At 41.7% G+C, this 24429-nt stretch overlaps 1 protein-coding gene across 1 annotated transcript in view; it reads left to right on the top strand.

Moving 5' to 3' along the window:
* The window catches only part of ehbp1l1a (EH domain binding protein 1-like 1a), a 43017-nt gene that overhangs the window by 6664 nt on the left and 11924 nt on the right, over nt 1-24429 (top strand). The window contains exons 2-15 of the mRNA XM_082524059.1: nt 1341-1398; nt 1707-1802; nt 1884-1937; nt 3020-3198; nt 3527-3672; nt 7021-7089; nt 7989-8234; nt 8762-8824; nt 12044-12259; nt 12377-12520; nt 12638-12811; nt 12930-12989; nt 13071-13176; nt 23990-24140. Coding sequence (XP_082380185.1) covers nt 1341-1398; nt 1707-1802; nt 1884-1937; nt 3020-3198; nt 3527-3672; nt 7021-7089; nt 7989-8234; nt 8762-8824; nt 12044-12259; nt 12377-12520; nt 12638-12811; nt 12930-12989; nt 13071-13176; nt 23990-24140 — 1762 coding nt within the window. The remainder of the gene's footprint in view (nt 1-1340; nt 1399-1706; nt 1803-1883; nt 1938-3019; nt 3199-3526; nt 3673-7020; nt 7090-7988; nt 8235-8761; nt 8825-12043; nt 12260-12376; nt 12521-12637; nt 12812-12929; nt 12990-13070; nt 13177-23989; nt 24141-24429) is intronic.

The raw sequence follows: 24429 nt of genomic DNA, 5'->3' as shown, positions 1-24429 counted from the left end.
TTGAGGGATGTAGCTCAGGTGGTCACTTACTAACTAGGTTGATGGTTGGATGGTGCTCCAGTCTGCATGCCAAATCCTCAGGAAAGATACTAACTCCATGTTACTCTTCGATGCATCCACTGAATGTTAGATTGGAAACAGCGTAGAAAAAAGTGCTTTTGCGAATGATCGAGTCTACAGGTTGTGTTAAAGTGCTGTATAAGAACCAGTCCACTCAAAGGAGACACTCTCTCCTGCACCATGCCTGTTTGTGATAATGCAACTATGCCTCAGTCCACTGAGCATCAGCCTGGTAGTTTTACAATGCCCATGTTATAGCTGCTCATCGCCGATGCTGTAGAATCGCCTTCTGAACAAATGTTCTTTCAACTTTGGGAACAGATGAAGTCTGGACTGTAGGGTGGATGATGAAGTTTCAACCAAAGCTTTGCAACAGAGTGACAGTTTGACAGGCGACGTGTGGACGTGTGGACGTGTGGTGTCGTGGACGATGCTTACGCACAGTGCTCAGCTGTGTTTTGGGACTGAAAGGGGGTTTTGTTGGTTGACTTTGATGGCTGGCACTGTGAAACACTGGAAAAACTCAGAAGGGCATTTCTGAACTGGAGAAGACAAATGCTGAGCAAGAGCGTAAGCATTCTCCACAACACCGCGCATCCACACGTCGCCCGTTAAACTGTCGCTCTGTTGCAAAACTTTGGTTGAAACGTCATCACCCATCCACCCTACAGTCTGGACTTCACCTGTTCCCAAAGTTGAAAGAACATTTGAAAGATTGTGCGGCGGCGCTGGTGAGCAGCTATGACACGGGCACGACCTGTTTATCTTTCTATCCCCATTTCGGTCGATGCGGGAGTCCTTACTTTTGGGATTGCGCTTGTATGTTTCAGTTTCTTGTCCATTTAGGTTACCCTTTTGTCTTTGTCCTCTGTGTGTTTGGCATGTATGTGTGTGTGTGTGTGTGTCCTTGTGTGTTTTACACAAGGTCTGACCAAATCGTGGGTGCCATCATCATTGCCACACAGATTGCAATGAAACAGGCAAAACATGTCAGTGTTTCTGCTCACAACAGAGTCAGTGTCTATTGTAAAAAATAGATTTCACATACAGCCTGGGACTTGTTACCAACATGAAGCTGGAGAAGAAAATCTACAGCCTGGCTGAAGTGAAAGTCAAACTTTCATTCAGAAACTGGTTAACTTGTTTATCTGTGTGTAAGACAGTGTCTGTGTTGAAAAAGGATTTTAGTTGTTGCTGTAATATACTCATTGTATGCTGCCAGACACAGTAAAATACAGTAAAATACAGTAAAATACAATATACGCTTTGCTGTTATTCAGGCAACCGGACAAACTGAGAGTGGTGTGGATCAGAAGGAGCAGACGTCACAGCACAAAGGTAATAAAAGGAGAAACAAACGAGCGTCTTTACAAAGCACCGAAAGGAGCTAGTTGTGCCAGCGCTACTTAAGAACAAAATTTGACTTGTCATAATATAAAACCAGTGTTTCTACGTGAGCATCTGACAGATGGAGTAGTTTTTACACTGGGATTAGTCATTACTAAATATTTTGACCTAATACATGAAGGCTGCACATCCAATTTGCATAGCAATTAAAACGTACCACATTTTCCATTTTGGACTGATATAATCCTCTTTAGTGATTTGCAGCCTTTTCTTGATGCTTCCTGTTTCTGTTCTGTCAGCTGCACAGCTGGCAGCCAGGAATCCAGAACCCCTACAGAGGCTTGGTGGTTTGGCAGGTTCCAGAGAGTTTAGATATCACGGTCACACTCTTCAAGGTATGGAGCTGATTAATTATATGGATTATAGATGGGGAATATGTCATTTAGTCATTCAGCTAATTATTTATGCTCTGACAGGAACCGACTGCAGAGGAGTTTGAAGACAAAGAATGGACTTTTGTTATTGAGAATGTAAGTCTGATCTGTTTGTGCTAGCTTTCATATTGTGGTATGATCATAAACACTTGGGGCCTGAAACTTGGCTACCTGGCTAATAGGACATAGAGGTGTTCTGTGGTAACGACACGGGACCAAAATGGAAGAACAACAAACTAAATTAGAAGATTTTCTCACCATATCCAGCCATACTGAGTAGCAATAGCAAGATGATTATGTGACTAACTAGTACCGAACTGATGGGACAAGAAAAGTACGAAGTAGAACCAGAACAGCTTAGGATCCAAAGCACATCGAATCCCTTATCAAAGATGGTGGGGCAGAGGGAGTTGGACATATCTATGTCAGATGTCGTCTGGGATTCATTCCTTTGGTAAACTCCACGTTGCTCTGTGCTACTCCCTACTGCAATTCAAAGTACCACAGGGCCCACTTATCTAAATCCAAATTAGCTACAATCTATCCTATCTTAGACCCTCGCTGTAACAGGTGCAGGTCTGATGATGCCAAACTAACCCACGTTTTGGACTTACCCTGCCTTGGCAAATTTTTGTGAGGATGATCAGTATATTACTGGGCAAAACGTCGGCTGCGGTCTTTTGGTTCCCTCCTGGCTAGGCGTGCCATGTTGTTGAGGTGGAAGGCTGCTGCCCCGCCCTCCCACGATCATTGGCTGATCTCATGTTGTGTCTCAGTCTTGAAAAGATCCACTGCTCCATCCAGAACCAAAAGGGCACATTTGATCAAATCTGGGGTCTTTTTCTGACAAACTTCTCTAACCTTATCCTAACCTTCAGGATGTTCCTGCTGACTAACTGACTTGCTTATTCCATCGAGGTCTGATGTGTGTCTGTGTTAATGGGAACGTGAAGCTCAGTGGTGTTGCAGCTAACTTCTGTGGGGTTTGTAAGGAAAGGGTTTGTTAGTATTGATCACTCAATAAAAATATTTTGAGTAAAAAGATGGCGGGGGCAATGTTATGTTATGCCATACTGTGGTTAGACCTTGAGTTGTGTTGTTGTTGAGTGGTGACTAATTATCTTTGGGATTAATGAATGTGTGTGCATTCAAACTTGAACTCTATTTTTTTAAATCAGGAGACAAAAGGATGTAAAAAAGTGCTGGCATCAGCTGATGTCAATATGAAGAAGTATGCAAGCGCCACACCAGCTCAGTACGATTTAACACTGACGCTCAAACCACTCTCTGTGAAAGTGGTGGAAGCCACACTGAAGCTCAACCTGTCGTGCATCTTTCTCAGGGAAGGCAAGGCCACGTAAGTCAAGAAGCATTTTTATTTATTATTTTTTATGACGTTCCAGGAGCAGTGAGGATTACTTTTCTCTGCAGATTTCCAACGTAATGTCCAAGTTGTTGAGGTTTTACTGGGTGGATTATGGCCGTATGTGGTCTATAAAAATCTGTTGGGTTAAATTTGTATCTGGACATTTGAGCACAGCACGCTCAGATCAGCAGTTTGTGTAACATCCAGTGTGACATCAGCAGCTTTGCATTGAATCTAAAACTTTCTGTTAGGTATGTGAAAATATTAGTGGAGCTGGATAAAGGTAGTGATGTCTGCTGATTTCTTTGTTTTATCACAGAGATGAGGACATGCAGAGTTTGGCCAGTCTTATGAGCATAAAACAGAATGATATTGGTAATCTGGATGACTTTAATGACAGCGACGATGAAGTCAGCGAAGAGAGAAGGTCAAACTTTGGAACAGGACAAGTTACTTATGTTACAGGTAAGATTTGTGAGGATACCTGTGCACTGATTCAACCAGGCTAAAAATGACAGAAGACAAAATACTCAACTTTTAGGTAAAAGCAAAGCCTGGAAGATAAACGATGTCTTGTGGTTTACCTGTGTCACACATTTAGTAGGTGCCTACAGATAGTAAATGTAATGATGAGGCCCAGATATGATGGCTAGATAACAGTTATATCATCTCCAAAAGTTCAGGTTCTGTGTTTGCTGCATATGGGACTGCATGGATATGTACTGGTCAGAGTGCTGGTACATGTTCACCAGCAGAAGTACCTAAAAGGCCTGACAGCATCAGAACTAGATGATGAGACAATGAAATAGGGTGGTCTGGTCTGATGAATCAGGATAAATACCTGAGGTAGTCTTAGATAGTTCTACAAGTGATTTTTGTTTGTGTAATATTTTCTGCTACAAGAGTCAATGCATGCCTGCGCTTTTTAGGTTTTAAAATTTGCAGCTAGAAATATTGGATTTAAAGTGCAAATATGTACCTAAAAAGACAATACCAGAATTAATACATACAGTGCCATGAACAAGTATTTGTCCCCTTCCTGATTTCTTCTGGGTGCTTTGCATGTTTGAGTGACGAAATGTTTCTCCCACTGAAAACGCGACGTCCAGATAACCAGAATGAACTTTTTGGGATTAGACAAAGATGACCTGAATAAATATAAAATTCAGCTTTTAAATGATGAATCATTTATTAAAAACTAAGGAGATCTACCTGCCTGGTGTGAACAAGTAGTTACTCCCATTTGAGGCTGGGCGATATGGCCTAAAATCCATATCGTGGTATAATTTGAAGCACGTGCGGTAACGATATATATCGCGATATATTCTTTTCTTCTGTATACCACATTTTCCGCACTATAATGCACACTTAAAATCCTTTAATTTTCTCAAAAATCAACAGTGCGCCTTATGTATGAATTCTGGTTGTGCTTACTGACCTCAAATCGATTTTATGTGGTACACGGCGCTCAAAAATCTGTCAAAAAATGTTTTAGTACGACTTTGGTAAGCTATGAAGCCGCACCGCTTGATGGATTGTCGGAGCATTACGGCCACCGTAGTCAGGAGCCTCGTGGAGTAATCTGGGTCCTAAACTCTGTCCGCTTCAGGTCCCAAAGTCAAACGAACACAGCCACATCACTGAGAGTTAAAAACTGTCTAAAATCTTTCATCTTTAATAAAATGATCAGCATTGCTGCTTTACCAGGTGTAACAATTAATTTTAACACCCAGGCATCCATAAAAACAGGATTAGTTACATTTAACAGAGTTAGAAGCTAGCAGGAAGTTAGCTCGCTAGCTTTCACCTAAACATGATATAGCATGTTCTGACTGAGAGATTTTTGACAAAATTCAAACGTACAGCTCTGCTATCACTTCCAACATGAATGAAGACAGAAAACTAAACAGCAGTGACGTTTGCAGGGTTACTGAAGTTGGGCTAGCTGGTATATAATGATGTGCTACGTGATCGCTAGCGACACAGCTATGCTACCATAACATAAACACAGCGAAGCTGGAGAATGAATGCTAACTTTTTTCCACTCGATAAAAGTTAACATGAGGGTTCCCGATGGTTAGAGACAAATAATAATAATGGATTGGATTTATATAGCGCTTTTCAAGGCACCCAAAGCGGTTTACAATGCCACTATTCATTCACTCTCACATTCACACGCTGGTGGAGGCAAACTACGGTTGTAGCCACAGCTGCCCTGGGGCAGACTGACAGAAGCGAGGCTGCCATATTGCGCCATCGGCCCCTCTGGCCAACACCAGTAGGCGGTAGGGAAAAGTGTCTTGTCCAAGGACGCAACGACCAGGACAGAGAGCCCGGGGATCGAATCGGCGACCTTCCGGTTACAGATACGCGTCCCAACCCCCTGAGCCACGGTCGCCCCGCAGTGTCATGGCAGGATGCTGTAAGATATCGTGACACTCAGGCCTTATTACTGCCAGACCTAGGAATCAAGAAATCACTTGACTAGAACCTGCGTGACAAAGTGATGCTGACCAGAAAAAAATGGACTTCATGCCATGACTGAAAGAAACTGGAGAACAGCTGAGCAACGTAGTCATTGACTTCTATCAGTCTGGAAAGGGTTTCAAAGCCATTTCTAAGGGTTTGGGAATCTAGCCAACCAACAGAGGCGATCCTTCTTTGGAGTGGCCGGCCTATAACAACAACATTGATCTAAGTGCACCATCATGACTCATTCAGGTGGCCTTAACAGAATCCAGAACAGCATCTAAAAAACTGCAGGCCTCACCTGCCTCAGCCCATGAGAGAGTTCCAAGGCAAAAACCACTTCTGACCCCAAAGACCTCAACGACTCGTCTCACATTAGCCAAAAAACTACTTGAATGACCTCCAAGACTTTTAAGAAAATATTCTCTGACCTGATGAGACAAAAGATTAACTTTTTGGAAGGTTTGACTACTAAAACTCTAAATATAGTGTTATATTTAATAAAAAGAACATGATACCAACAGTCAGAAATGGAGGTGGTACTGGGATGGTCTGGAGCTGCTTTCAAGCTTCTGTACCAGCAGAGACTACTATGATTGATGGAACCATGAATCCAGAAAATCAAATAATCTCCAGTTCAGGGCAGGAAAGTCAAGCATACTCGAATAATGCAGCAGGACTATGATCTGAAAAACACACCAGCAAGTCCACCTCTGAATGACTAAAAAAACAATCTGCTAAAAGTCTGAACTCTGCAAGGAAGAGAGCCAGAATTCCTCCACAGCGATGTGAAAGACTTGTTGCCAGTTATTGCAAACACTTGATTGTAGTTCTTGCTGCCAAGGGTGGCACGAGCAGTTATTAGGTTTGGAGTCAGTTAATTCATGATTTAATAAAGGCAGCAATTACTTTTTAACAGAAGGCCAGGTAGGTTTGGATGGCTTTGTTCCAATAATGAAATCGTAACTTTATTGTGTTGCACTGTATTTTGTATTTATTCTCCTTATCTTTGTCTGATATTAAAATTTTCTTGATTTGTAACAACAAATATGAAAAAACTAAGAAATCTTGAAAAGGGCTCATATGTTTTTCATGGCACTTCCAAACAGATTTGTTCTGTTTCTGGTAGATATGGAATCAATGCCACATGAACGAAGCATTTTAGAAACTGTTTTTAGCTTAGACTCATGTTGGAGGGAGGAAATTATGCCCCTTCTCTCTATTCTGTTTCTCTTTGAACTTATATTCCTTAACTGTTGCTGCTTCCTTTTTGGTTTCCTATATAAAATGTGCTTTCCATTCTTTTAATCACTCTGCCTGCTGTTTTCTTTCTTCATACAAAAGCCTCTGCTTCCCCCACTGAAAGAGTTCATGATCTGGCCTGGAGGCCTGTAGTTGAATTAGGCCCCACAGGTAATTCTCACTTCTGTGAATTTATTATCATTTCTCTTCCTCCTTTCAGTTCCTCTCTTCCACTTTCCACACTCACATATGTTTTCTTAAAAATAACACAAAAACCCACTTTCATATATGCATCTGCGACTTTACTTTAACCCTCTAAACCAGGGTGTCAAACTCCAGGCCTCGAGGGCCGGTGTCCTGAAACCTTTTCATGTGTCACTGCTGCAACATCCCTCGAGGACTGGAGTTTGACACCCTGATCTAAAGCCTAACCTGTTGCCGTGCATTTTCCAATGTTTTTTTTTAAACATCTGTAACTCCTGAAACATTTGCTCAAATGAAAAAATTCCAAAGCTTCCTAAAAGCAGCGATTTGTGCTTTTCAGTTTTATTAGAGTAATTACGGTAATGCCAGGCATGGTGTTGCATTAAAGTTTGGTTGAAAGAAGAGAGAGTCAGTGTGATGGAGCTCTGCAGAAAACAGACATTTTAAAGGCATTTTGGTTCTTTTTATTGTGTTTTTTTAAAAATTTGTTTTGTTTTTGTTGTTTTCTGTGTTATTTGACAAGATCTGGATGTGGCGCCTTGCCTGGGAGGACCATACTGACCCTAATATCACTGAAAAGCACAGAGTTGGTGCTTTTATAAACCATTGCAATTTTTCGATTGTGCCCCTGGAACAAGAGTTACATTAATTTGACCTAAAGGTTTGGCCTAAAACTGATTTAATGGGTTAAAATCAGTGTCCAACCTGACCTTTTTATTTATTAGAGCCAGTTTGGGAGTTTGGGAGTACACATGTCATTATGTTTTTACATTTCTGCTTGTTTCCTGTTTCCTGCTGACCTTTATTTCATTTCTTTATTTTCCATCTTCTCCCTTATCCCTGTGCATGTCATATCTTTCACTCAGTGACCTCAGAGACTGATAGGAAAAGGTCTTCTGGCATTTCTTCCACCTTTTCAGCACCATCTTATCCTCTACGGTCACTGCCAGTCCCTGATCCATCTGTTCCATCTTTCTCATTGCAAACCCACGCACAACCACCGAGCACTACCCAGCAAGCTCGGCCCTCTCCCGATGCCTACTCGTTGCCAGCCTTTGCACACTCTCACCTTCCTGTACTCCCCAAAATCTTCCAGCACACTGTTGGATCAGGTACTCGTCAACAGATGTTACTAGTTTTGTGTGCTTCCCTTTCTTCTCTTTGACCCTGAGAGCCCATTTTTAAAGGGATTATCTGCATTTGATTTAATGCATCAATGCATCTGTTGCACCAGTTGCAGAGCTGAAGCACTTTCTGTTAAAGGAGTGTATGTTCATGGATTTACACCTATTCTTAGTAAAGTTAGGATAAAACTGCAGCTCACTGTTGATATTTCTTTCTCATTATATCCTATTATAATGCTAGAAGTCATTATTATAGCTAATGCTGCAACAACTGAGGTGAGGCTGTAGGTTACTCCTGCCATCAAACTCATCTCCACTGCCTGCACTCTCTCCTTCACCTCTCATGTGCATTTTCATAAATGCTGTGAATCCTGTCTTCTGGTTGTAGCGTAGTTAACAGTCTGCATATTTTCACTTGCTCTCGTTATTTGTCTTTTATCTTCACACTGCTCCCTTTCTCTTCTGATTCTGGCGCTTCCTGGACATGTTCTGCTGGCGTCTCGTGGACATTTCAGCTCCTCAAAGGCCCCAAAGCTTCCATTTTGGCTCCTCTTCAACTGAAGCCTTGAAGGCCCAAGGTTTCCTCTCTTTAATTTCTTCAAAATTCCCCTTTACCCTCTGATCCATCTTTCTATCTCCCTCAATCCTCAAATTCCTTGCAAACAGCTTTGTTTTGGAAAAAACAAAGCTGTTTGCAAGGAATCCCGTTCTGCTCTGTTCGTATTGACATTAGAGTAGATGCATCATGTAAACTGGTATTTATTTATTTAGGGTAATGCTGCACTTCAGGGTAAAACATCCATTTAAGCAAACATACCATAAAATGTATGAAGGAAATAAAATCTGATAGCAACAGGTAAACTAAAGGTGGGTCCACACAGGAAGTGATACTTTGCTTTGTTGCTTAGTTGGTGTTCAGCTGATGTTCCTGTCTTAGGTTGCCTGGGTAACCATTTCATGGATGTGCTGTCCTAGCCAGCCAATGCTATCCTGGCTATCTTGGCAGTTGCTTCTTGTCTTGGAATTGAGAAAGGTTTAACTCAGGACTGAGTTCCCGTGCCCTCTAGCTCCCCACGCCCATTATTAGACACTGTGAAGTAGCATAACGTAAGCAGCAAGGAAGGTGATAAGTAAACAGCATCAGCAGACTATTTAAGCTTCTTTTAAATATACTTTATTTCTGGCATCTCCATAAAACAATCAACCTGGTAGGAAAAAATCCCACTTGCTTTATACAGGATTTTATCCACACCTGAACCTCGTTAGTCTCTACCATCGAAACAAATAGGTCGGACCAAACAATACAATTCTAAACAAAGAACAGGAATAAGATTATGCATGAAATTGACAAACTCATTTACTCAGCTAAATGGTTTGAAAAGTAAAACACTGCATGAAGTACAACTCAAAAGGCTACTTTAAAGAAAATAATCAATACAAAATGAAAAAAAACTTCATTTGGTTACACCCAGTGATGCAATTAATGACCTCATGACCCTATACCCACATAGCAAGCAGGTCTGGCCCGGAGCTGGTATCAAGCCGGCACTGCTGGCTGACCTCTGGCATGATAAGACGTATGTCATCCAGATATGGGCCAGGCCTGGCATAGATGGCACTGTCTATGTGATTGCATGCTCATAGAAAACAGGTCTGGCCCGGATCCGGCATCAAGCTGGCACTTCTGACTGACTGGTGTCATGGCAGGGTGTATGTCAACCAGATGTAGGCCAGGTCTGGCAATGATGGCACTATTCATGTTCCTGTTTTCCTATTTTAGTTAGAGGACCCAAATGCCTTGTTGCAATACTATACTGCTATGGTAGCCAACGTTTCAAATGCAGGTTTGACAGGTTTGTTAGTTTACACTTTATCCAAAACCTAGTGACGGTTTACTCATGGTCACCACCGGGTGGCTGTAGCTCAGGAGGAAGAGCAGGTCAGCTACTGATCGGAAGGTTGGTGGTTCAATCCCTGGCTCCTCCAGTCGGCATGTCAAGAGTGTGAATGTGAATGAATGCAGTTAGGAAGCACTCAGTTTAGAGAAAGTGGGTGAATGTGGCATAGAGCACTTTGAGTAATCTGGGAGAGCAAAAAAGCGCTATAAAAGAACAGAGTTATGTTACTTTTGCACTATTATGTTCCGGCACATGTTGTTATTACATGGCTTGATTAAGGTACACATTAGGCTGACATCTGAGCCAGCAGTGTGTCTGCAACTGGCCTTGTGCTGGCCCATGTGTGGGCCACCTCTGGCAAACCAGATCTGGGCCACCAAAGGGCCGTCATTCTTTGCGGCATGTGGGCCATGTGTAAGCACATTGTGTGGGCCAGATCAGGGCCATACCAACTTTGCTATGTGGGTATAAACAGGAAATACTTGGCGGCCCTTCCCATATACCCGTCTTAAATATAGGACCTGAATACATGTACAAACATGGTAATTATAACCAAAGCAATATGAAGAAACATAATTTACCGGACATTTGCCTGTGAACAGAAGAAAATTCAAATGACCTGATGGCTAGTAGTGTTTGCTTTAAAACATATGCATGGATGTAATAGATGTAACTGCTGCTACCACAAACAAACCCAGGATAGTGTGTCAAACAAAGTTACACCAGCAATGTATAAATTAAAGCATTATGGCTAACTGTAAATTAACAAGGAAATAAGTTATCAATTCGGTTAAGGGACAAGTGGTAATACAAGCAGAATACAAGCTCACACACACACACACACACACACACATACACACACACACACACACACACACACACACACACACTATCGTGGTCTAAACATATCATGCATTATTAGCTCTGTATGCTGCTCAGTAACACTGGATATTTATTGCTCACTGTAACTGATGCTCATGTTGGTTGGTGCTGTGGTTTCCCTGCTGTGCTGTTTCTTTTTCTCAGCAGGTGATCGAGCAGATTTTCAGTTTCTTTTCTTTCCCCCTCGTCTTTCTCTTTCCTGGCCCCCCAGTCCTGTACGTTCTGTTTGTAATAAAATCTAAATAATAAAAATTGAACAAACTATGCCAGTCAAGTGGACCATTATAGCAAAAGCTGTGGTGGTCCACTTGGGAAAATCAATCTGTTGGGCAGACGGGACGGGCAGGAGTCCCAAAAACCTGAAAAGTGTTTTAAATATCTCCGTCCAGCCTACACATGGGATTTAAATCAGGATAGATCTCAGCAGTTTCTCTTTGCACAATATTCCAAACAAAGAATCCATGTCTTCCTATGATGAAACCAGTTTGGCCTTGAGATGTGATAGAGGGAAGCCGAGCATGTTGGTAGGTGGTTAAAGTGTTAAAGTTGACCCACTGCTTCACAGGCTGTTCCTGTCTCAGTGGCCTCTGGCCCCACGTCACTGCTGGTCACTTCCTGTGTGGACCCATCATTAGAAGTATAGTTTTCATATTGAGAATGAGACTTACTGATCTGAATCTATTTTGAGAACAGACCATTACATTAAGCACTGACAGAGCTCTGATGTCATAGCTTTGAAAATAACTGCAGAATAAATACTTTCATATGTTAAATACTAAAACTAAATGTATCCTTGGAAAGTTGTCAAACTGCTGCCAAATGTAGTGTTTTACACAAAGTAGTGTGTCATGCAGCCGATGTTATATGTAGTACTCTGCATGCACAGGTAAGCTTCCCTTGTATATTTTCACATGTGAAAAGTTTGCTGTCTTGATTATCACAATAATGCAGCGATAACTTTTCTTTTCTTTTCTCTTCTCTTCTTTTCTTTTCTTTTCTTTTCTTGTCTTTTCTCAGCCTGTACTAGTGCACGTAGAGAGCAGAGTGGTCCTTCTTTTTCCTCTGTTTCCTCATCATCATCCTCAGCTCTACTCAGCTCTTTCCCTATACCTCCGCCACGTCCTGCTCTCAAAGCCTGCTCCACCTCTGAAAAGCTTGCCCCACCTCTGCTAGAGTCTGATATGGGGTCTGCCCATATCAAACCTACAAGTCTACCGTTTTCCCCAGAGTCAGGTAAAGGGACAGAGATTAAAGTGTAGACCAAGCAGATATTTTCCACACCCTTTACTTGACCTTTACCTTTGGTTTTTCCTTACTCTGTCCTCCCATGTTTTCCCCTTTGTTTTCCAGCTTCCTGGCAGACTGAATGGAGGCCTCCTAAATCTCAGGTCCCTCTAGCACAGCTGGCCCACTCTCCTACGTCTCTGCATCCCTTTGTCAGTGATCCTGGACAAGCTGCACTTCTGCAGAAAAAGCAGAGACTAGAGATGCCATGTAATTCTGCTCTACTTTAAACCCAGACCAGTACTCTGCCATGTTGATCAGAGGCTGCTTGCTGTACTTCTCTTTCATTCGTCTCTGTTTTTCCCTTCTTGTTTTCTTTCCTGTCAGCTTCATCTTCTCTGCCCACTGCTCAGCCTTTAGATGAGAAACCCAGCGGAGGGTCTGGATATGTTTCTTTTTGGAAACCTCAGGTCACATCTGCATTAGAGACCGCCTCACCTTCTCTACATCTTTCCTCTGCTCATGTGTTTCCTTCTCTTTCAGTCTGTGAACATGATGCAGGTACATGGTTAGGTTCAGCACAGAAAAGAGTGTAGCTGCTATGCTAGCGTGATGGCACACGAACCTCGTTTTTTAGCTTGATTTGTAAAATCGTATCTTTGCTTTTCCTTCTTATTAGAGTTCAAAAGACAGCTGAGCACCCTGAATGAAGAGGATAACCAGTGCACAGCACCCACAGGTAAGCATCAAGTCAGCATTCAGTGGGGTAAGGCCTACAGTACGGACTGCATGGCTAACTCTCTGAACTGTATGTTATTAGCCTCTAACCCTGGAGGCCCAGCCAGCCAAAGGTCAGAGAAGGTCAGAGCTTCAGAGAGGAAAAGAGATACAGCGTGTGGACTCGACGCTGCCAAAGCATCAGCAGGGTAAGTTGTTCCTGCAGGCTGCTTGAGTTTGGCACTTCTGAACATTTGCTGTGTTTTCACGATCGTCTAACAATAATCCACGTTCCCATATCACAACATTTTTGCTTATGGTTCTATCAAACTAGTTTCGAGAGTACTTCATGAGGTGTAGTTATCCTTGTTTAATTGGCCTATAAAAATGAAAAACACTGTTTTTCCTCTTTAAGGTTATATTCTCATGTAATTCTGAGCCACTTTATTTGAAGCTGCTGTGTAACGACATTGTCTGGAAGTTATGTTCTCTCCATTTGTGCTTTGTCAGAACTTTTGATTGGATTTTCATTTTTTAACAAAGTCACAGTGAAACAAATCTGAGTAGTGAGGTGTGCAAAGATTGTGTTTGTGTGACCAACAAATCCCCAATTTTTCAGTGTAACAAAATTACATGCTGGCATGCTATGCAACAGTTTCACTGTTGTCCACGTGAGACAAATTTAGGAAACAAACCAGTGAATTTTGAAATAAACAACGATCATGCTCGTGGTCTCACCGTGCAACTGAGATTTTCCTTTTTTGGCCTGGGAACGATGTATTCATCAAATAACCTGCTGAAAGCTCAGAGACTCACATGAGCAGCGATCGTCAACGGGAAATCTTGCACCAAAAAAACACACATTTAGTTTATTTTCTGCAAGTATTCAACTTTACAAGAGGAGGTAAAACAGGACTCACTTTAAGTGATTTAAAAATAGCACCTGAACTGTAAAGAGTTACACAGGAAGATGATTCTGGTGGGGAATAGAAAAAAAGTATTTATTTATTATTACATAATGTTTAATGTGACTCAGGAAGTGTTGCTTTTAATAAATGATAATAGTGTCATAATTGTAAGAAGAACATGTATTTACTGAGCAACAACGCGGTCTACAAGAAAGAATGAACAAAACAGCCTCGAGATCAAGAAAATAAATTGCACTAATTGCAAAAATTAGTGCAATAAATTTTTTTTGAGTTTGCACTAATTGCAAAAATGCAATTTTTTATTACAATATATAAAACCACCCCATGCTATTTCAGTCCCGAAAAAATTCACAGAATGCGTGGCATGCTTTGGAAAGATGGACGCATCGGAGAGCAACTTGGAGTTTGTATCTTGCCCAAAGATGTTTGGCGTGCAGACTGGAGCAGCCTGGGATCAAACCACTAACCTTCCTTAACCTTAGTAGATGACCTGCTCTACCTCAGAGCAGCTACATCCACCTCAAGGAAACAGTCAACAACATCCACTGAAAGAACATTTCTTTAGTAAGGCTTCTGTCAAGTCGAGTTACGCCTGATATATTGTCTCTAATCAAGCTGCATAAGAAGTCATGAACCTTTCCCATCAAGGCTGCTGAAATTCAAGTCAACCAATCATCATCTCAACTGAACAGGGTTGGAAAGTTATGAGAAAAGGCCAGACCAATCAGATTTTAGATCTGATTTTAGACTCCATGTTAAGAAGATGAAGCGGTTGCTTTAAAAACAGTGTTTGAGTTCCCTGTTTGATGTTTCTGGGTGAAATTTTTGAAACTTCTGCTTTTTGATTCTGCTTTTAGAAATGTGATTTGTAAAATGTGCCACTCAATTCCTGACAGGCCACTATTTGTGATTGCTAGTCCCTTGCTTTGCATTGTGATGCAGTGATGTGATACATTGTTACAGCTAAACACCAGCTGGCAGAATTCTTATTTGTAGTTTGCATCAGTTGTGTAGTTTTGAACTTTTTTGTGGTTGCTAAAAATATAAAGTAAGTTAAAGTTACAAAGGAGAGAGAGTGTTGCCAAAGGAGCTGAGATCACTGAAGTCACTTTCAGAGTCACTGGTTGCCATTACGTCAGATTATGGTATTACTGGTATGCTAGGAACAGTGAAACAGTGAGAGCAGGTAAGTGTATGTGAGCGTGATACCTGACCTCTGCTCTGGATGCCATTAATTATGCTCTTTTTATGAGATGAGCTTCAGTTGTTGTTATTGTCACTATTCCAGCAATAGTGATGTTACTGAGCAACACTGGTTGCAGCTAAAAGCACTGAATATAAAGCAAATAAAAAAGTAATCAAAGACTATGCATTGCAACAAAGTCAGAAGAAATGGAAAAAAAAAAGTTGCACAGTCGCTGTGGAATCATCATCAGCAAAATGTTGTGACTTGGTGCTTTGTTTGTGGGGTGCAGTTCTTGAGTGTGGTGTCTTAGTACTGGACTGTTTGTTGTGAAATGCATTTGTCGAATACCATGCATGACATTATGAAGTTATTAAAGGAACAAAGAGTAGTAACAGTGCTTTATTTGAGCGTGTTATTTAAAAAAAATGATTTTAAAATGATTTTAAAAGATTTATATCTACTTCACAGTGACCGTAACCCTGTACCAGAGTTTCACTGTATTATTATGAAGATTATGAACTTGAATTGCATTGATCTTTAATAAAATGATTTAATATATTTATTATATTATTGTGGCATCCTCCTCCTTGACTGTAGAGTATTGACTGTGACTTTGTATTTACCTTTTCTTTAGTGATGAAAACGTGGTTTTACTGCAGTCAACATGTTCGATTGGTGCTGCAAAACCACTATCCCAAACCCAAGTAAATAACGCTGAACAGCAACTACAAAAACCTCCAAATAGTAGCACCATTCAATGGGAAGAGCTACCAAAAATGACTACAGAAAGTTATCCTGCAGACAGGATCATTCTGTGGGAAGAGCTACCAAAGGTGACTACAGAGGAAATTAGAAAAGCACCACAGAAAGACAGTGAGATGATGAAAGAAATGGCTGACACGCAGATGGAGACAAATAGAAAAGCTGGGATACTGTTGCCTGGCCCAACCATCAGCAGCACATTTGGATTTCCTACTACTTCTGAACAAACATCTGAATCCCTTGTGCACAATGAATCTACTTGGAAAAAGTCATCAAAAGATTTTGAAGTTGCAACCACAGAACTTGCTCTTCACCCAGAAGGAGACGTATATCTAGAAGTAGATAAAAATGTTTGCCAGCCTAGTGCACAATGTGTGCAAAGTTGTGTGGCGCCTGAAACGGGCTATAAACAGGTTAATTTTTTGGGGACCTGTTCCAGGTTGACAAACATTGCTGGCATGCCATCCAAAATGCCACCAGATTATGAAAAACAGTGGCGTGTTGATCGAAAGCTAATCTGGAAGAAACAATCTCAAATACAGCGAATATTACCACCATCTTCATTAGAGAAGAATGAAAGTGAAAAGAAGGAAATGGTTTCACTGGCACGCTCTTGCCCCAGGAAGGCTAGAAATCCAGGATTCCCATCTGTGTCTCAATACAGTTATACAAATCACTTTGGTCCAGATGTATGCAGCATACCTGGCTCAGAATCTGTTATTGATAGCAGATCAAAGATGTCGCAAGAAGAATTTAGTGCCATGACTGAAAGAGAAGTGTTACTAAGAGAGAAGGATGGAATTCAAGAACCGGGAGTTTTGACGCCAACATGTCCAGAGCATTCCTCAATAACAGACATGACCGTGATTCCACAATCTACTATAGTAAAGTGTGGATTGGCTAAAAACAGCATTTTAGGTTCTTGTCCAAAAATCTCTCTAATTGAAGGCATTCCCTCATTATTGGAGAATCCTTTCAGCAAAAACTGGATAACAGATTTTAGACCTTTAGCAGTAAAACAAGCGAAACTCAACCTCATAATGACTGAATATAGCCTTGACCATGGTGAAATGAAGGTAATGTCAACCTTTGCCTCGATTTGTCCAAAAGAAGCTTCTGTCCCAGGATTTCCATCTGTTTTTGCACCGACAGTAATCTGTAATAAGTCTAGAATGCTCAGTCTCCTTCCATCTTCCCCCACTGTCTCCAGTATAGCTGGTTTTCCATCATTACAAGCTGACAGCAAAAACTGGAACACCATTCATCAACCATTGTGGAAGAAGCCGTCTGAAAGGGAGCTCGTGTTAGTAATGGAGCTCGATAAAATACCTAAAAACATGAATGGAATCGTTTCTCTTGCACAAAGTTGCTCAAGGAATTCGTGCATCTTTGGGTTTCCCTCTGTGCCAAATCCCAGATTGTATAATGTTGCAGATATGACAGATATGGTCAGTCTTTCATGCTCATGCCCCAAACTGTCACAAATAGCCGGATTTCCATCATATTATGATTCAAAAGACTGGATAATAAGCAAGGAACCACTGTTTGAACCAAGAATGAAAGACAAGCAGATGGACAGAGAGAGCAAAATGACAAGTAATGAGAGAGTAATGAAATTAATGGTTTTCCTTCTACCAACTTGTCCCAAAGTTTCAAGTATTCCTGGTTTCCCATCTGTTCCATGTCCCAAAATTCATGGCCTGAATATGGTCAACCTCCTTCCTTTGTGTCCAGTAATTTCTGCTGTACCTGGATTTTCATCGATTGAATCACATCTGAACGTGGGATGGCCATCTGAAACGGATTTACTGATGCACAGACCACAAAGGAATACTCATCTTAGCATAATCTGCTCACCAGTGATCATAGACAAACCAAGCCACATGCTTCCTTTAGTTCCATCGTGTACAAGATCATCATTGATTCCAGGCTTTCCTACTGTCACTAAATACAATATCCTAACTCTCCTACCCGCTTGCCCGCAAGTATCAAGTTTGCCAGGGTTTGCCTCACTCAAAGTGGGCTTAAAATCCCAGTGGCTTTTAGATCCATATACTTATGGATCTATGCATAAAAATCCAAAGGAGACAGTTTTTCTTAAAGATGTTCCAAATCAAAATGCAGAGATTATGCATTTAATGGCGCCAGCTTGCCCAGAAAACTCCAGAATCCCTGGATTCCAGTCTGCGCCCCATTACAATTCCAAGAATAAATCCAGAATAAGTTTTGTACCTTACTGTGCCAGTGCTTCATGTATCAAGGGATTTGCATCCATGACTCCAGTACCAAGCACAGGTTGGCTAAGTGAAACAAAATCTATTTTGTCAAGACCTCAGAAGAAAATGGCAGAAATGTTTGTGGTACTTACTCAACAGGTCAAGTCGGATTGCTTCAACGTAAACATGATAGCACAAGTGGGGTCTTGCCCCAAAAAAGCCAGAGCATCCGGTTTTCCGTCTGCTCAAATTACAAACAAATCACCAAATATGGTCAGCCTAAACTCTTCTGCTCCATGTGTTTCATGCATCCCAGGTTTTCCATCAGCCAGAAGGCATAGTGCTGAATCTATGAACATACAAACCGTGGCAACATTCAACAAGATCTTGTTTAAAAACCTACGCAATAAAAGAATTAGCATTGGAGAGTTTCCTGCAAAACAAGACCATAAGCAAGATGAAGTTAAGAACATGGTAGCAATGGCTCCATCGTGTCCAAAACTCACTCAAACTCCTGGGTTCCCCAGTATTTTGCAATTGAATCCAACTGCAAAAACAATGCCTGTGCCACCTGCAACTAAGAAGCAAACCTTGCAAGAATTACCTCATGCAGAGTCATATCTCAAAGACACAGGAAATCCTGGTGTTTCTTTTGTACCTGGTAGCAGTCCAAGCACAGAACTTTCATATGGTGAGACATTTGTAATGTTAATATAAAGCTCGGAGTTATCTTTCTTTGCCATACATTTTAATCCATTTGATTTTTCTTTTAAACAGAAGAGAAACTTAAAATTGGTGCCAAGCAAAACATAGAACTTAATGTAGATAATAGGTAAGTGGACGTGCCTGATGCTCTTGCGTTTTTTGCATTTAGTGTTTGCCTAACATGCACTGCTTCGGCCAGCAAATTTAGATTGCATGGTAAACTGACAACAAATATGACGTTGAATTTCATGATATTATAATTTTAGTGCTAATTAAGTTTTAACAGCCAGGCTTTAAAATCCTTTATATTCGGGTCCTCAGAAAATCTGAAATAGAGAGGACAGCAGAGGAAGACCTAAGAGTGAAGAAACCATTGGAAAGATCTGAGCTGGTGGGAATCTTAGGTTGGGAACTATTGGAAGCTGAAGGAACAATAACAGAAAAAAAAGGAGAATCCTCTCTATCAGAAAAGGAAAAAGATATCTCTGGATTAGTGGGTGCTATTGTGGGTGTTTTCCACAAAGGGTAAGTGTTCAAACTGAAACCAACTGCATAAAGCATGGGTTGCTTATTAATAATCCTAGACAGAGTCTGATATTTCAGTGTCCAGGTCATTCTAGACTTGTGACACTGTTTGTGCTCACGGTGCAGTTTTCACTTTATCTTTATGTGCCAACATCCACAGGCTGGCTCTTTTAGTCAGCCTCGTCCACGTTGGTCAACCCCGCTCACCTGCTGGGACTAAAAGCCCCCAGCCCTTGTAATAAATTGGTACAATCTATATGAAGAGAAGAAGGCAGTTTCTTTCTGTAGACTCTGGAGACAAGCGAATGTGCCAGTAGCCTTTGGCTAAATCCAGCATTGTGAAAAAGCAAGCAGTGCCCAACTGGTCTAGGAGTTTGTCGACCTGGGACATGGGGTAAGCTGGGGCAATGGTTGAATTTGGTACGCTGGGCTCCAACTCATCTCGATCCTTAACCGAGCTCACCAGAGAAGCAGTATCAGCCTCTCTCCATTCTTTTAGGAGGTTGAGGTGGTATATTTGTGTGGCTTCACCCCTGTCTGACCGCACCACTTCATAGTCAATATCAACCACTCCCCGTGTGACCACCGAGGGTCCTTGCCACTTGGTGAGTAATTGTGAGCTTGATGAAGGGAGCAATACAAAATGTCTTAGCCTAGTCCCTCTATTGTACAGCCACTGCTGATGTTACTGGGCAGGGGGGCGATTCTCCTGTGGAAACTGGACTAAAGCCTTGCTCTCAGGTCCAGGATGTATTGAATTTTATTTTTCCCTGGGTGAGACCTTCATCCCATTTTTCTTTAATCAGGTCCAACACTCCCTGTGGGTTTCTGCCAAACAGCAACTAAAAGGGAGAAAACTCGGTGGAGTCTAGCCAGTGATACCAGTTACTCTCATCCTTGTCTTGACTTCGTTGACTTGTCTTGTTCAGCGACTCCACCAGCTTGTCATTCTCAGGGTGGTAGACGCTGGCCTTAACAGATTAATCAGGCTGGTTCACCAGAAGACATTCTGTGGAGGATGCACTAGGCAGACCACTTTTTTGGCTTTATTCAATAGATACAGTTAATGTATCAATTGAAAGCAGAGAGAGGGGAAGATATGTAGCAAAAGGCCACGGGTCAGAATCAGGGCCAGCTGCTTTCAGCTGTACGGCATATGGCCGCATGCTTATCCCAGTGAGCTAAAGTGGCACCCAGAGAAAACCATTCATCACTCGGTCAAAGCTGAGTGTAGTATCTTTATGAGAATGCTCTAGTGGAAAATATTCCATGGAGCGAATCACTGGAACCGGCGGGTTCTCCACTGAAGGCCCTGTTGTTTCCATGTCGCTAGAGTCCGCATGTTGTGCCTTGAGGCAACTGTTGTTGTGATTTGGCACTATATAAATACAATTCCATGGAATTAAACTGACATGTCACCCCTACAGACACCCATTAGCTTTCTAAATCCAGTCAAATCTGGTCCCAGGGTGTGAAAGTCGGGAGCTAACCACAGCCTTAAGTCGGTGCATTTAATTCACCAGCACTATGGGATATTAAGGGATATCCACACTCTTAAATTCCACCCACTCTGCTTCCAACAATGCCCCCGGTCAACACAAGGTTTGGTGAACCAGGGTCTGCTTGCAGCTCGAATCCACCATAGCCCATTGTGTACTCCGTTAGCACCTTACTGCAGCCTTGTACGTCGCTCTTGGACTGGGGGAGGGCGTCGGAGGGCCGATGGTGTAGAGCACCTGTCCTGCTCGCTCAGCTACCATTTGAGCCAGCATCTCCATGGCTGCACGGGTCATGGGTACACAGCATGTCGGGAACTTGGGCGCCACCGTAACATACTCCGTTTTGTCGTAGTCCCGACATGCCGCACACTGCTTGTGCTTCTGATGCAGTTTTCACTTTATTTGACACTGTGCCAACATGCACAGGTGACGTTGTGACTCTGACTCCACCTCCGCTCCAGGTCCAGGTTAACCAGCCTCCCCTGGCACTGACCCCTGAACCCACTCCACCACCCCTCTCCTGAACTCAAGCCACAGAAAACATCCCACCACAATATTAAACTCCCTTAATTTTCAAATGTGTAGTTTTAAGTGAAGTGAAAACTTTACTAGGCTGCATTTGCATGGGAACACATCGCCAATATTTACTGGCTTCTGTAATGAGCTACATGCTGATAGAGGAGACAAATTATACATAGTTCTAGTTTTCATTCACTCATATATGAATTCATTTCTCAGTTACAAAACTGTAGCATCAATCTTGGGGCCATCGAACTCTGGGTTAGCTGAAGCTGATCACCAACCCAAGCCTCTCTCTTCTTTGGATGCAACAATGACCCCTTCGGATGAGTTTTTTCAAGTCTTTACAAATTGCACCATTCCCATCGAGGACAGGTGTGAGGCTTCTATCGGCCATGCTACGGAGGATACAGAGGAAAGATTACTCACAGGGAAGGTCGCTGTTCAAACACCAATGTGCACTGAAGGTTTACTTCCAAGGCAGCAGACTGAGGTAGAACAGGATGAGGTTAGAGTGGTGTTGTCTTCTTGTCAGCTGGAAAAAGGGTGAGTGCTGGTTGCATGGTGTGTACATTTTTGATGATAACATCTCTATTATTTGGCTTATGAGTGCTTACTGCTCAGGATGCTTGTGATGGTAAAGTCAGCCAGTACTGACACTGGAGTATGGAACTGCAATATTGGTCGCTTTGTTAAGGTTAACCTTTGTTTCCTGGATGTGCCGCTTTGTTCTAATGACTTGTTGTGTATCAGGATTTGGTTTTGTCTTAATAGGCGGTTGCATGCACAGTAGAAATATGTGACAAAGTTAAGAACAGATGATTCTGAAGTTTGTCCTTTGTTTTTCTTAAGCCCTGAACAAATAAGCATGGAAGAAAATAATGCTACCTCCCAGAAGCCCACATCAAACGAGACACTGACAGATGCCACTAAAGATAGAGAAGTAATGTTGGATGTTGCCTTGGAAGAAGCCTCACGTGATCATAACGTTAGTTCAGATGGACCACAAGGTGACAGTTCAGTACCGCAGCGAGGGAAGAAGCCAAAAAGAAGAAAAGTTCAAGACCCGCCACAGAACGAGTGTGACAGTGAAAACACAGTTCCTAAACGTCCTCTTAGAAAGAAAGATAGTTTAACCCGAGACCACAAACCCAAATTTAATGGTGTATCTGTCAAGTGCCTTCCTGAAGTTGTCCCAGTGGAGTCATTAAACAAGGATGCTAATGCGGAAGTAATATCTACACAACCTGCTACCTACCCAAGCCCACTCAAAAGAACTCACGATATCATCCCAAAACCAGAGCTTTGTGAGAAAACTGGCACTATTTCACTCATTAAGGAGATACATCTTCCTTCAATTGAGAGTGACAAGGGAATTACACCACAGAATTTAAATGTCACAGTTACGAATTCTGATAAACCAGTCCACTTTGATAAAGCAGCAGTTGGTGATAGGCAAGAACTAAGTCAACCAGCAATAACTTGTGACGCATCTATTGATGCACTTAATATTAAAACTCCTCAAAAGTCAGAGGATGCACCAGTCACTGCAGAAACTGAAAGCCTAACAGAAACAGCTTATTCTATCCCAAAGCCTTGTACGAATATCCATTCCAGTGGCACCTTCTCTGGTGACCTTTCAGCTACAGAAAGAGCCTCTAAAGCTGATAATGGAGAACAGGCACAGTCAGCAAGGCATGGTAGCCCTTCCCAAATTTCTTCAACAGCTAAAGAACTGTCAGAGGTGGAACATAATAAAGACCTTCCTCTTCTTTCCCCAGTTTACCAACCAGAAGTAGTGGCTGGTGTACACTTAAGGAAAAGCAGATTAACCAATGAGGAAAATGTTCAAGCAGAGGATAATAATTCTTCAGAATCTCCAGTAAAACTCTCACGTTTGCCAGTGCCGAAACCAAGAGTAAAGAAACGTCTTAGTGATTTTTTCCCAGACGACACTGAAATCTCAGATAGTTCAGCTGTCAGTAACAAGGAATCAAAGGAAGGCCCACCATCACTGGATTCAAGTACGATATCTGAATTAAGTTTTGTCACAATTCATCAAGAATATGACAATACATTACAATTGGAAAAGGAAGTTCTAGCAGCAATGCAAGAAGAGTTTAGTCAGTCAGGTGGAGAGGATACAGAGCACGCTTTCGGTGAGACCACTGAAGGCTGGACTTTTACAGACAAACACGTTTTTACAGATCCCTGTGAGAAGGCTGTAGAGGCAGTAACTGAACAGTATGTAATGGAGACAGTCCAGGAAGCAAAGACCGATAGGCACCTTGCAAGTACTGTTGCTTCTCAGGATGACTGGCTGCATCTAGACGATAATAAAGATAGTGAACAAATGGAAATTGAACTAAAAAAGGAAAAGAAAGATGAAGAGTTGGACTTTGGCTTTGTGTCTGTCACTGCAGGTTGTTCAGAGTTCAGGTAAGATTAGTCAATACGCATTACGATGTGTGAGGGGGAAAATTTTAACTTGGATGTGTATATATTTTTCTTTCTCTTTTTACATTAAAGTTTGCATCCCTTAAAAAAATGAAACTAAACTCAAAAATGATTTTAAATTAGCAACATGGTCTGGAAACGTATCAGCAACTAATAGATCATTTCTTTTAGAATAAAGATGCTTACATTTTTATAATTTGCTTTGTATTTGTGTGTATTTCCAGGCAAAGGGAAACAAGAGAAGAATTATCAGGTCAGCCTGTACCGATGCCTCGGAATAAGAAGCGTTTGAGTTGTTCTTCCTTAGATGACAGCAAGTCACAAGTTGTTGCCCTTAAGCAGGACAGGAAACCAACAACATCTCCATCTCAGGAGGTACGTTTAAGCTTATTCACCTGTATATTTGTATATGAACAGTTGATCAAATAACTGGGTGTAATATATTTCTTGGAGTAAAGAAATTTTAGCTGAATTCTTTTGAAATTTACAAAAGGCCTCTTGCTGGGTTTGAAGGTGTGCACCTTTGACTAAACTACAACCAGTAGTCGAGCCAGTCATGAGGTAGTGGAAATAATTATTTGGTCCTGTGCTGAATTTTAAATGTTGCTCATTTGAAATAATCATTCTCAAATTTTTATGATTTGTTTCTAATGGAGAGAGACAG

The sequence above is a fragment of the Aulonocara stuartgranti genome (genome assembly GCF_965226115.1).
Source record: "Aulonocara stuartgranti genome assembly, chromosome: 3".
Taxonomy (NCBI): Eukaryota; Metazoa; Chordata; class Actinopteri; order Cichliformes; family Cichlidae; genus Aulonocara; species Aulonocara stuartgranti.
The sequence above is the reverse complement of the archived record's forward strand: the minus strand, read 5'-3'. Positions and strand labels throughout refer to the sequence as shown.